Source organism: Alosa pseudoharengus, unplaced genomic scaffold (genome assembly GCF_046254945.1).
Source record: "Alosa pseudoharengus isolate Yale_2024_CS ecotype anadromous, Long Island Sound unplaced genomic scaffold, YU_APseudo_1.1 YU_APseudo_1.1_scf_10, whole genome shotgun sequence".
Lineage (NCBI taxonomy): Eukaryota > Metazoa > Chordata > Actinopteri > Clupeiformes > Clupeidae > Alosa > Alosa pseudoharengus.
In genome coordinates this window covers 1,404,312-1,418,877 of record NW_027468565.1, presented here as the reverse complement: position 1 = coordinate 1,418,877, position 14,566 = coordinate 1,404,312, and the positions used below count along the sequence as shown (strand labels likewise).

General features: G+C 40.7%; 1 protein-coding gene across 2 annotated transcripts in view; it reads left to right on the top strand.

The window, feature by feature from the left end:
- The first annotated feature begins 1,592 nt into the window (after window positions 1-1,592).
- The window catches only part of tmtc3 (transmembrane O-mannosyltransferase targeting cadherins 3), an 83,341-nt gene continuing 70,367 nt past the window's right edge, over window positions 1,593-14,566 (top strand). Inside the window, exons 1-5 of one of the 2 annotated variants that reach the window (XM_076302623.1) lie at window positions 1,593-1,816; window positions 1,927-1,973; window positions 4,811-5,019; window positions 11,288-11,506; window positions 13,203-13,302. In XM_076302623.1, coding sequence (XP_076158738.1) covers window positions 4,831-5,019; window positions 11,288-11,506; window positions 13,203-13,302 — 508 coding nt within the window. In that variant the 5' untranslated portion in view covers window positions 1,593-1,816; window positions 1,927-1,973; window positions 4,811-4,830. Of the gene's footprint in view, window positions 1,817-1,926; window positions 1,974-4,810; window positions 5,020-9,585; window positions 9,705-11,287; window positions 11,507-13,202; window positions 13,303-14,566 lie in introns of those variants that run through there. The other variant, XM_076302625.1, reaches the window with a different exon arrangement.

Here is a 14,566-nt window from a genome sequence, read left to right as displayed (position 1 = left end):
CCACGCATGGACAAGAAAGTTGATTGGATTAGCTTCTACATCGTCTATACCACTACACTACGAGCCGCTGAAATCAATGCCAGATTTCTATGTATATATTGAACTGTTAGTCAAAGTTAACACAGGTTAACATAAGTGAGAAATATACGCCCATGTTAACTGGTGCCATCACAATTTAACATGGGCATATGCAAGCCTCAAAACAACAAAATAGGTTCATCTTTGCCTCACATACCAAAACCTAACTGATGTACAACAAACTGGCATGTCCCACTAACACTTTATTCCGTTTTGGGGGTTAATAATATGAAATACGTCAGTCATGGGCAAAAATTATCATAACTTAGTGTCACGTCTCGGTGAAGTTATGCAGTGAGCTGTCTAATGATTTGAAGTGAACACATGAAACTTATTTTCCCCGAGTTAAATATTATTTAATTTGTTGGTCCTAATTTGACGACACAAAATAGTTATCATGGTAGCTTACAAAACTAATTAAATTAGAAAATAGTTTAGCCTACTTACTGCTCGTTCAGCAGTCTGTTGCAAAACATTCACTTAGCCTAGATGTTTGCTATAATGAATATCTTGATCGATTGACAAATAAGCTGTCACAAGACAACATAGACCTACATTCATTTAATAGGAACACCATGCTATTGCATAGATACAAAATAACCAGTGGTGTAATTGGTTAGCAGGGTGGACTATTGCTGCTAGCTTGCTATTTTAGTGAGCCGTTCGAGGCACAAAAAATGAGCAACGTCTGAATGGGGTCATTTGTTACTGTTTGTGATGCAAAATTACTGAGGCAAAATTAATCTGCATTATTCAAGGCATGCATTCACTGTGTTTGCTCATGTTATAGGCTATCACCAGTTAACATGGACATCAGGATAGCTAAGTTAGTAGACTAGTCTAAAAGACTAAGCGTTGCTCTCTGTGGTGTAGTGCATAGTGCTTACTGCTTAGAACATTTTGCCTCAGTGAGACTCATGTTCGAAACCCAACAAAACCTTCGCTGATTTACTTTGACACATTTCCTGTTTGCACAACATTTTGTGTGGATGCTTAAGCAGACATGCATTATACATAGCGATTCCCACATGTTTTCGGCAAGATCTTGCTTCATATTCTGTCATGCACTGTAGGCTTGTGAAAATGTGAATCTCCAGCACTGGAAGGGCGGAGGCAGAGCAAAGCGTTGTTAACAAGTAGGCAGGGTCTTGATGAATATTCACAGATTTTATGCAAATATCACAAGTTAACCTGCTCACCATCTAAACTGGAACACCGGCTCTCCCTATTATTTTAGTTTTATTTTCCTGTTTGTGTCTTTATTCATTTTGTCTTCTATTATCTATTTTTTTTTTTGAGGACTTTGGTCAACCACAGGTTGTTTTAAATTGTGCTATATAAATAAACTTGAGTAGCCTATGACAAAATATTTCAGCCACGGTAACCACGGTAACTGGGGGCGGTAACCACGATAATGACTAGATGCCAACTGTAGAATGCGACGGTAGAATGACTCTTATTTTGAAGTGAACTTGCTTTCGGTGTTAAAACGACACCGGAAGTAGTCCCTGCAGTTGAGGTCTTGAAATACCGGATAGCACACAGCACAGCACAGAATTATTCTTATAAGTAGGAGCATAGTTTCAAGCTGCTACATTTTCTCCCTTTTGCAAGTGGATTCATATTCATGTTTTCGCAGTTTCGTTGGTATGAATAGGCAAGTGCAGTAGTTTTCTGATGACCGCAGTAATGTTATTGCTCATACGCTAATACTGGGATAGCTAACGTGCTATTCAAGGTAACTATCAATGCAATATTATATTGGTTGACTCTGACTTTCTTATAGCAATAACCCACAGCTTTAATCTACCATATATGTTTGGTTGCTGATCTACCCTCACATTACAGTGACAACACACAGGAACTTGGGAGACGGATAACGTTATCCAGCAAATGTAAGTTTAACGTTATGATACCATTTGAAACATGGTTATGGTTACGCTTTGTTTTGAAACACAGAGTTAGTTCGCAGTTGGTCCACTTTGTTGTGTGATTACTACGCTACCAGTGTCACAGAAAGCCTGGTGGGGCAAAATAAATAACAAGCGAAGTAGTCTTGCTCAGTGAATCCTGATACAACTCGATTTAATCACGAGCATGGATAATGTAATAGGGGCAGTAGTACGCCGATATGAGACAGAATATAAATATGAGTGGCATTATTGGTAGTGCTAACTGCATTTGATTTCTAAGAACTGGTATAGGCTACCAGCCTGTTATTATTAAGCAGTAAATGATCACTGTTATAACACCACTAAATTTGATTTTCCCCTTGTGGATCAATAAAGTATCTATCTATCTATCTATCTATCTATCTATCTTCTAAGCAACATTGCAGAGCAAGGAAACCCATTGTTCTAAGATTCTGAACATGCACTCAAAACAACCTGGCAATAAATGGAAAATAAAGCAAAAATGTTTACTGCTTGAAAAGAAAAGTTGCAAAACGATCTTTCTTCTGGCAAACTTATTTGTCACTGTTCTGTCAATGTCCATCAATGGACCTTTTCCACACAACAGACCTATTCCACAGCAGCCATCAGTAGCAGTAGGAGCAAAAACTGTACTGCTGTGGCGTGCGGAGGTCAGGACCAAGGTGTGCATTCACGTATCCAAATTTATTTGTATTATCCTGTTTTTGATAGTGGCTTATTTCTGCAAGAAATAGGGGAAGGGGGGGCATCAGTCAGGGTATCTAATCTGGCCTTTTAAACATACTTAATTTGATAATAAATACATTTGAAAGTGGACCGCTGAACAGTTTTTGATCGCATTCTTGATGGTTGAGCTCTGTGCGTCGTAGTAGCCTGCCTGCTCATACCTAAACACGTTCGCCGAAAAGCCTTTTTTCCCTCATTCAGTTTGACTGATGGAACGCAATAGGGTCATTCCATGTGAAAACAGCTAATATCGGGGTATCATGTACATGGTACCTCTCAAATTTTGCATTTATGGGGGGGGGGGGGGGGTAAAAAGTGCAGTAGAAGAGGGGTTTAGTAGATTAAGTGGCAAGGGCTGCATAAAAAAGGTGGGGGAGGATTGGGATTGGGTGGGTGGGGCACCAACAAGGAGCACCAACAAGGAGCACCCAAGAGCACCCAAGAGCAACAGGGGCAAGGAAAAACTCCCTTACCAAGGAAGAAACCTTGGGCAGATCCACGGCTCAAGGGGCTAACCCAACTGCCAGGGATCTTGGTGTGTGTTGGGGGGATGACAGGGGAGATGGGATAGTGTGCTGTGTATGTGGGGAGAGGGCAGTGTGCAATATGTGTCTTGGAGAAGCTTCCTCATGAGACAATGTGCTGTGTATTGGGGGGGGGGGGTAGGGGGGGGCAGTGTGCTGTAAGTATGTTGGGGATGTGTGTTGGAGAAGCTTCCTGATGAAATAATGTGCTGTGTAGGTTGGGGAGAGGGAGGGGGGCAGTGTACTGCAAGTATGGTGAAGGGACTTACTATTGCAAGCAGAGTACTGTATGTATGATGTATGTGAGTGATGACAGTGAAGATGTGTGTGTGGGCGGGAGGGGAGTGGAGCAGTGACTGTGTGTGTGTGTGTGTGTGTGTAGTGTGTGTGTGTGTGGGTAGGTGGGGGCAGTGTGCTGTAAGTATGTAGAGGATGTGTGTTGGAGAAGATCCTGAAGACAATGTGCTGTGTATGTAGGGGGGGGGGGCAGTATGCAGCAAGTATCTAGAGGAGGCTTACTGTAGCAAGCAGTGTGCTTTATGTATGTAAGGTGATGACAGTGATGATGTAAGTGTGTGTGTTTTGTGTGTGTGTGATGGGGGGGTTCCCACTGTGAGTGTTCATGTGCTTTGCCTCACATTCAAGTTCTTTATTTGCTAAAACATTGCCTTCAGTTAAACTTTCTCAGAAAAATAAACTTGCTCAGCACAGCATTGGTGAAGTCCACATTACTTAAGTTATGAAGCATAAATTAATGTTAACATATGCAAGTCTAATATGATCAGCCTGTGGCCACAGAAAAATCCGTACTGCAAAAATTGCTTATCTAACCAAGTGTTATTCATTTTATATTAAGATCAAAACTTGGTTTGGTAATGTTTTTATTATAAAGAGACTAGTGCTTTCTGGTAAGATCATTTTGACTTGACCTACCTTAAGATGTCTCATCAAGACAAATTTGCTTAATGCAATGGCAGCCAAATTCGCTTGTTTTAATCAAATTTCTTACACTTAGTTATTTTTATTTCACTGAATAAATACAATCGATTAATGTTTGAACGACTGAATAAATTCCTAAGGACAGTCATCCAAGCACATCAGCACAGTCTTGGCATTGTGTCGCCAGGGACTCGTTGCTAAGGTCTCGGTAAGGTTTCGCTAAGGTTTTACACTGTACCCTCAGAATAGCAGTGTAGAGCATTCACATTTCACTTTAGAGCAGGTTTTTCTTGGTTAGTGGTGTTATTATTTTTATTGGTATTAAAACAGCAATTTGTGATTGTGCACCTGACCACACCTAGTTTTCATCAATATGCCTGTGGGTGCACAATATTAATTTGACAACTTGACAACTCATGAACCTGGTTGAATAATGATCATTGTGCCGGTGTAAACTATCAATGAATTGTGTGCCATGGTGTATTGTTACATCCTTAGTGACCTTGTGTGTATGGGACCTTTGTTGTCTTTACTCTGAACCCAGAGTGTAGTGAATATAATGACTGAGTGAATTAATGTGCCATCTCTCTTCTTTTTGTACATCTTTAGTCCTTTGTGAAGGCTTTGCCATGTCTGCAATGTCGTGGAGGGAGATATGCCTTCTGACTGGGCTGGTGATACTTTGTTACTGGAACAGCTTATTTTGTGGTTTTGTTTTTGATGATGTGTCTGCCATACTGGATAACAAAGACCTTCGACCTGCAACGCCGCTCCAAAACCTCTTCCGAAATGACTTCTGGGGGACACCAATGTCAGAGGTAATGCAATTAAATCGTATTGTCAATGAGCCTGTGCTATTTTGGTTGGTGTTATTAGGGTTGCAAAATTCCAGGAATTTTCAAAGTTGGAAACTTTCCATGGGAATATACGGGAATATACAGGAATTAATGGGAATAAACTGGTATTTTTTTATATGGCAAGTTAGTCTATAACAGGGAACTTAAATGTAGTGGACAAAACTCCATCTTGCAGCATAATATTAGTTAAAACAACCTGATTTAGTGCAATTTTAGTCGAATTTCTACCCTGCACATATGTCAATGACATGCACACAGCATAGGCTATTGGACATAAAGGAAACCTATGGCTCATGTGCATGGGGGGAAAAAAAAGTCCCAGTGAAAACGTCATCTCACGTGGGAAGAACTGGTGTGAAACTGGGGGAAGTTTGCGAACAGAGTTGCCCAGTTATGGGCTTGTCGTCACTTTTGTCCTTACGTCGACGTCATCGATTACATCGACGCGTCGTCCCAGCCCTACTCTAACGGGAAGATTATTAACCATATGCTCATATTGCCTGTCTGATTAAGCTTGACAACTTTATAAATAATCATAATCTATGAGGTTTTTGGGTGTTATGTTGTTTTCCAGCTAGTATGCAAACAAATCATATTGCTTATTACGAAACAAAATGTTAATGTTTGTATACCGTAAAACTCAAAATAATAGCCCGGGCTTTTATTTTACCAAATCGCCAAACTGCACTGGCTAGTGTTAGAGATAGGCGTCTGTCTATATGAGACAGGCCTTTAATTCCCTTTACACGAAACTTATTAAATATTATCGAATTAATTATTTCAAACACCCTAAATGTCTACCCATATGACTAGGCTATCCGATATCCGACGTAATTGGGGGCCTTGCAGCGAAGCTGCGAAGGCACCCATTGAGTTACTAGCTTTTCCTATTATTACACTTCCGCCATTGGAGTCTATGGCAGCCCATAGAACGCATGGCTAAAAAGTGTTGAAATTTGGCAGAAAGTTTTGGGACACTCCACTGACCACTCATGCTCATTTACGGATCTCTAAACCCAGCCGTCTAGCGCCACCAACGGGTCAAAATTTGGCCGAAAATAGAACCACTGGGTCTAAAGTTATGAAATTCGGCGCACTGATTCAGAACTGTCCCATGATCACTCTCACCAATTTACAGAACTCTATGCCCAACACTCTAGCACCACCAATGGGTCGAACCTGGATTGCATTCACGCATTTGACCATTGAACGGTGGGTCCGATTTTCACAAATCAGGCACGGTTGGAATCCCTGGACCGACCTGAGTTCAATGACGTCACTTTCCGCCATATTGGACCTCCGCCATATTGGATTTAGTCCAAACTTTACGATAAGTTTCAGCGTTCACAAATTTCATCCGATTTTCACAGAACTTGGCGGAGATGATCTTCTGCCCGAGCCGAACAAACGATACTTGTCAGATTTTTCAATTTCATTTTTGTTTGCCCGTGACAGCCAATCAAATATGGTGATAAACCCGCCAAACAGGAAGTGGACTAACATCTCCGTGACGCTTTGAGTTAACATAACAAAACACGATACCATTAGTCAGGACACTGTCCCAATCACTCACAGCAATTTTTATGCATATACATTGATCACTCTAGTGCCACCACCAGTTCAATGCTGGACATGCGTTCATGCGCGTGATCCTTGACTCTTTTGTCTGATTTTTACGATTGAGGTAGTGTCTGAATCCTTGGACCATACAGAGTTCATCGATCCCTATCATATCATTTTCCGCCATATTAGACCTCCGCCATATTGGATTTAGTCCAAACTCTACGAAAAGTTTCAGCGGTTACAAATTTAATCCGATTTTCACAGAACTTGGCGGAGATAATCTTCAGACCGATCCACACAAACGATACTTGTCAGATTTTTTAATTTCATTTTTGTTTGCCTGTGACAGCCAATCAAATATGGCAATGAAGTAGTGCTGGGCGGTATACCGGTTCACACCGTATACCGGTGTATATTTTCGTTATGATATGAATTTTAAATATACCGCCATACCGGTGTATTTGATTACACAACGTTTGGAACGCTGCGCCGTGCGACAGTGTTTCAGACGGGACTTTTTTCACACGCACGCATGGTGCCCCTGCGAGGCATAGTGAGGGTAAACACAAAACACCATAAGTTTTTCCCCTGAAGTATGACCCTTAAGGCTTAATTTCTCCTTAGGTAAGGGGTTTATTTAAGGGTGTTGCACAGGATACCTTAAATTGTTTCTTTAGTTAAGGAAAAATGTTAAGGGATACTGCATTGAAAGGGATTTACCAAAGATCCTTGATTACTAGCTCCGCTTTAACCCTTTCTGGATTTACCATCACGAAAATTCTATTGAGATTGTTCAACAGCTGTAACTAGCTGGCTAGTAGGTGATGTCATTAGTTAGCAACCCACCGAACACAGTGAAGTTTAATGTTCTTATCATTCATCTCACTTTAAGAATATTCGCTGAAATTATCCAGGTAGCAAGTAAAGCATGTTATAGACATGCACTGAGCAATACTAGCTGGCTAGTTACAAATGATCCTGACTGTCATCAGTGCACCAAAACGAACTTTTTTGTTGATGTTTTGCCTAGCGAACCGAACCGAAGCTCATGGCAGGCTAACAAGACATCCACATCCACATGAAGTTAACATTAGCCTACCACTAACGTCATGTAAACCACACAATAACAATAAGGCATGTTTCTGATAGGCCTACTTGACAGAGTAAGCATATTAGCAAAGAGGTTTTATTTTAAATTGTATAATTTTCACTAATTGCACTACTTTTTGTATTGGTTTGATACAAGATGTTTGTGAAATTTGCACAGTAAAAGTTCTGTATTTTGACTGCAATTGTCTTTGCATTCTGATTAGATTCTTCATTAGAATCATGAGTGTTTTTTTGTAAACAGCATCATTTTCTGGGGCCATGCAAAACTGCATTACCACTAGTGTGGAGCTATTCTACATCATGACAGTAAAATAGACCACCCTTAGTCAGTGTACTGCAGCAATTCCTCTCTCAACCTGTAGAAAATGCTGTGAACATCTGATTATGCATGGGGGGAAAAAATACCGTCATATACCGTGAAACCGTAAGAATTTTGAAAAATACCGTGATATACATTTTTGGTCATACCGCCCAGCACTACAATGAAGCCACCAAACAGGAAGTGGGCTAACATCTCGGCTATGCTTTAATGCAGGGATTCCCAAACTGTGGTACGCGTACCCCCGGTGGTACGCGAGCTGCTTCTAGGGGGTACGCGAGATGAAAAGGGCTATGGCGGACAGGTATAAAATGATTTGGTACAGGGACTTGGTATCTGATTGTGAGGACACACTACAAAATTGGAATTATGTGGCCTCTGTAGGGGGTGCTTGTATCTCAGCAACGCTTTGGTGTACAAAGTCCAAACTTGGTATAAGGACCTGTTACCTGATTGTGAGGACACACAAGGACATTGGTGTATTTTGGCCTCTAGGGGCGCTGTAACAAAGTAAATGAGCTTATTTCTCAGCCGTTCTTTATCCAATTGACATCAAACTTGCTGTGAGTGCTTGCTCATGCCATGGCAACGCCATTCCTGCTATAGCGCACTGCTAGGCCCCCGCATTGCTGCTTGCAGCTATATTTTACAAAGAGATCGTATCACAATGAAAGCTCATATTTTGTCACTAGCAACCTAGCCTATATCTGTCATACATTGCATTATCAGCCCTGACCAAAACCGTTCAGTAATTATTTATGCAAAAGTGGAACGTGCTTAATGTTTCATCCTCCCTCCTTTTCGACACGAATTAAACAGCATGAGAGCATGAACCACATCGTTTCTCCCGTATTTTATTTGGCAAATTTGACAACAGTCAGCTTACATTTCAAATCATAGCCTACTTCTTTCTCTTTATCGCCATGGCAGTACGCATTTAGAATAAAGAATAACATTTGCAAACACTTTTGGTTTGTTGCCAGCATAAACAAGCTTACCATCGGCTATCCGCACATTTCCCAATTCCCAATAATTCCCATAATTTCCTTTAATTCCATGAAAGTTTAGCTGTTATGCTAGTTAACGGTTGCATCTTGCTGCCTGCTGTCACTATGTCACTTAACAGTATCTAATGTACAGTCTATGGACGAATACAACTTACCTGATGTGTTTAATCCTCTGACTCATGGTATTTTCATCGGCAAGGAAAGCCCAATTAAGACCTGTTGCTGGTATGCTTGTAGCCTACAATCTAGTGTGGCTGTGAATGAGCTAACGTCACTAGCGCGACTGATGGGTTTGTAGTCGTTGGAATTACGATCTTTCACAATGTTGTAATTCAATAGTTAGGAAACAAACTGCAAATGTCTTTACATGAAAAATTGTCTTTAAAATTGACAAACATCATATGGGTAATTCAAGGCACAAGTCAACCGGGACCAGAAAATAATTTCTTTTTCGCCATAGACTGGCGTTCAACATTTTTTGAAAGATGGAAGTGGCGTCACTGGGACACTCTATTGAATGGCTAGATGTCTCATGGCGGAGTCTCCAACGGCATCACCGGCGGCCATCTTGTCACAGACAAGCTATCTGGTGGGCTCTGTGGTACCTGATGGCTCTTCTTCTACTAAAGGCAGAACAATGCCCCCAGGTTATAACAATGACACCTTCAGGTCACTACCAGGTCATTACAGTGCACAATTGAAACACAATGTTGAGTTAGCTAGCTGACTGTGGCAAGATGGCCGCGAGGTGCGGACGTCGAGCTCCATTGGCAAGCAGCGCGGACGAGACTTATAGACATTCTATATATATATATATATCTATGGCCTGCCAGAGTAACCTTCTTCTTCTTCAGTGAGTTGGCAGTTTGCAAATGGAGTGCATTGCCACCATCTGCTGGACTGAAGTGTGATGGCAAGTGTGTCTCGTTTTTGGCTGCCGGGTGAACAAGGCGAATGACATCTGGGTAATAGAAGTTCATACATGTTCGAGGTGGTAATGTGGGCACAACGCAAAGCGTTGTGACCCTCACACCTCAAAATGCATTAACTTCTGCTACCTGAACGTTGTTATACCATTGTTGCCCCAAGGAATCTGAGGAAGTTTTATTTTTTCAGATATTCCATACGGATCCTGAAATATAAAGATTCCATACAGAGAGCCAGCGAAATGGTTGAACTGTTTAAGTATTTGATAGATTCAACATGTGAAAAAAGTTACAATCAAGTGAGGAAATATGGGACTAAGAATAAGCACTCTAAATTTCACCCTTTTACGATTAAGCGATTCTTGAGTTATTGACATGTTAATAACAGCCCCTTTTAGCCGATTTGTGTCATTTGGTGCATAGATATTTTCGACATCTAGTCATAATTGTGGTTCCGCCCCCAAAGCGGAGGAGAAAACTTTAAGTTATTTGCATAACCCTGGTTCTCTGATAGCATGAGAGAGTCCTGGCGTGTAGACACACCGCCCTACATAGGATATTCCTCGAAGAGAGCCCACAATGTGACTAGACCCTTCGTAGAGTGTGCATGCAAACCAACTGGGGCCGTCAGACCTTCACTGGAGTACCGTAAAACTTCAAACAATAGCCCGCCCGTATTTTCCAAAATAGCTGAACTACACCGGCTTGTATTTGGGACAGGCGTCTATATGAGAAAGGCCTTTAATTCCTTTCACACAAAACGTTATATTACCTTAGCAAAGATGGGAAATATTATTGAATTAAAGGAGAGCTAAGAGGGTTTTTTTTAGCTTAATTTACCTTAATTTAACAGCTTGGGGGTCATTGGCATGGTTATATGACTTTTTCCAGGTTGAATGGTGGCTGCCTTGCTTCCCCCTAGCGTCTGTGAGCGGAAAAACCAGCCTTGCAACTTAGGTCTGACGGGCCACCGGCCTCAGAGTCAGAAAGTCTTGCGGTCTCATGTTGTAACAGATTACTTTACAGCACCATACACATACACTCTAGGTACCGGCTAGAACAAGGTAGCAATGGAGTTTCTCAGACATTCGTCATGGCAGAGCCCGCGAAAAAAAAACAGAAAGCGAATAAACTTGTCAGAGGAACAGGGAAAGAGGAAACGGAAAACTGACCGAGCGAGGAATGTCGTAAAATATATACTGCATAGGGTACCTTTAATTATTTCAAACACACTGAATGCCTAATAGGTATAGGTGTTGTATTTGGTGAATAAATTAAATGTATATTAATTTTGTTTTTTGCAGGAGAGGAGCCATAAATCATACAGACCACTAACTGTGTTGACATTTCGACTGAACTATGTGTTCAGTGAGTTAAATGCTGCCTCTTACCACTTATTAAATGTGGTGCTTCATGCTGTAGTGTGCATTCTCTTCATGCGGGTCTGCCGTCTCTTCCTTGACGGAATGTCCAGTCTGTGGGCCGCTTCACTATTTGCTGTGCACCCCATCCACACAGAGGCTGTGAGTACTAAGGGAAACATTTTATTTTCTCCTTCAGCATTCCTTTTCAGTTTTAAATCACATCATTTTTTTTTTTTAACTGCATTCTTTCTCTTAGTTTTACAGACATAGTTGATAGTTTAAAGCTGCAGTAGTTTACTTGTCTAAAAAATAACTTAATATTTTCTAAAACGTCAATGATGGCCTGACGATAGTACATTAGTTAAATAATTTACGGGGAAAAAATCAGGTTGCTCAGGCACAAATGCAATTTGCAAGAATCCACTGCTCTCTGTTTTAAACCAGTCAGCTAATGTTAACTGTTCTTTATCTTCCTGTCACATTGATTGGCAGTTTATGTCTGATTGTTTTAACAATGATACACGTTTTTAAAGCGACACTGTATTAAGTTATAATGAAGATAAATCAACCAAATACACAACTTTGTTGTTAATCAAACTTTATTTTGAAAGACAGATGAGCAACAGTGCTTAGTCAATCATTGTAGCCCACCCAGCCTGCTTCTCAATGGAGAGACTCCAGACCGAATTTCCTGAAAAATGTTGTGGGCGGGGTAAATTTGGGCTGGCTTCCAGGCAAGGAATCGACACTATGGTCTTTTTCTTCAACTTTCTCAGGCTTGAGACCTGTAGTTATTCGGTCTGACGCACCCACCGCTAGCCTAGCTTAGCACAAGTGCCTTGAAGTGACCGGCTTCATTAGCCTACACCTCCCAATAGTGACAAGAATTCCAACATTTTCATACATACAAATAACAATGTCAAATGAAACACAGCCATTTCGTCGGAATATTCATACTTGGAACTATGTTTTCATTCAGGGAAATCAGTGCTTCTTGGGGTTTGAAGAAGTAACACCTGAGCTTTTTAGGTGCTGCCTGCAAATCATTTTGCCCAAGTAGCTGTGCTTCGCCGGAATGTGAACATAGCACCAAGTATGTATAAGCTTACAAAACCGTTTTTTTACCATCCCCTCAGGAAAAATGAAAAGAGAAATGTCAACTGACAATTGTATGCCACCCTGTAGGCAGTTTAAAAGCATAGGTCTAACTTTTGCATTTTTATCATACCATAGGACATGCCCCAAACTCCAGGAGCTTAAATGTTCAGGTGGATCAGGTGCTACAGGACTGAAAATGTAATATATTATAGATGAAATATTGAGGCAGAGATTATGACCTACAGCATCCGTGCCACATTCAGGTCCAAGTGTCCATGGGGACCTGGGTTCGAGTTCCTTATCCCTCCCCATCTCTCTCCCACTCGCTTCCTGTCAGTCTGTTCATTGTCCTATCATATGAAGGCAAAAATGCCCCCCAAAAATATACTTTCTATTTTGTACTGCTATGTAGTTTACAAAAAAGGAAAAAAGTTCCTGAAAAATCTTTACAGGCCTCATGATTCGATTTGATTATTGAAAAGGTAATTTGATTCAGATCATAAATTGATTTTTGTTTCATCAGAATACAGTTTGTCTTCTGATTTCTTTTTATTGTAAATTAAAATACTCAAGTAGGTTTGAAGTTTGTTTTTATAAGATATTTGTTTTCTAAACTTTTCTAAAAAAGGAAAATGGTTGCTATGGAGTCACTTTATGCAAACATATTGGATGAGACAGGGCTTATGTTTACAATTATACTGTGCTTTACATACTTTACTATGTTTATACTTACGTTATATTTTACTTTACTTTTTAGGTAACCGGTGTGGTTGGTAGAGCTGAACTGTTGTCGTCCATATTTCTGTTGGCAGCATTTTTAGCCTACACTAAATCTAGGAGCCCAGATCACTCCATCGGTAAGTGTGTTGAAAATAAAGAATTCACTAAAGAATTCCTTGGGCAAGTACATTAGCACTACCATACCTACAGGTCCATTTTGAACTGTATGTGTGTGATTGGGATGGCCGTGCGTTGGTGGAATCTCAGAATAGAAGATAACACAAAATATTTGCCACAGACAAAAATCAATTACCATACTTTTCAGACTATAAGTCACACTTTGGTCCGTCCCGCATTCAGGCCGCTCCATTATCAGATTAACGTTATCAGACAGTGCTGTAAAATGTGTGGGAATTTCTCACATTATGATAGCTAGAGTTGCGGGACTTTTATTATTATGTGCAATACTTAACTCATGCGCAATACCCGCAATCCCCGCAATCCCACGCTGAAATTTAGGCCCTGGTTTTAAATGTGTTGTGAATGTGATGAATCTTTTGTAAATTGCTTTACAATTAGCGTCGGGCCCTCGTTGGCCGCCTTTGGCTTGCCTCTTGCCACTATTCACTCCTTCGTCTTCATTAACATTCCCTGTCGAATTCTCAATATTTTTGGCCTCTATGTGTCCAGTTACATAGTCTGTCTGTTCTTGGTCTTGGATTTTGTGAAATAAATTTCTAAATATCACCTGCTTGCTGCAGCTTCGGTCCGCATCTTTCTCTCTCTCCTGAGCATTTAATCTGCTGCCGGCTTGTCTCTCCATATTGCCCAAAATGCTTGATTGCATTGCATTCTCCACATGTTTAGCTAAATTTTCATGTACCACATCAGCATTTTTGTTCAGTGAATCTTTTGTAAATTGCTTTACAATTACCGTCGGGCCTATAGGCCTATCCCTGGCTTGCCTCAGCTTCGGTCACGTCCTTTTAAAACCGCATATTTTTCTCTCGTGAACATTTAATCTGCTGCAAGCTTGTGACTCCACATCGCCCAAAATGCTTGATTGCATTGTATTCTCCACATTTTGGTGTACCACATGGCCTTTTCTTTCAGTGAATCTTTTGCTTTACAATTAGGTCTACCTTCCGGCCCTCCTTGGCTGCATTCACTCCTTCCTCTTCATTAACATTAATCTTTTTGGCCTTAATAGTCCAGTTAAATATAGTCTGTTTTTGGTTTTGGATTTTGTGAAATACATTTCTAAATAAATACGACTTAAAGTCCGGTGCGACTTATATATGTTTTTTTCCTGTTCATGACTAATGCGACTTATACTCCGGAGCGACTTATAGTCCGGAAAATACGGTAATAACTCTAATAAGCTTAACTCTAACTACCACT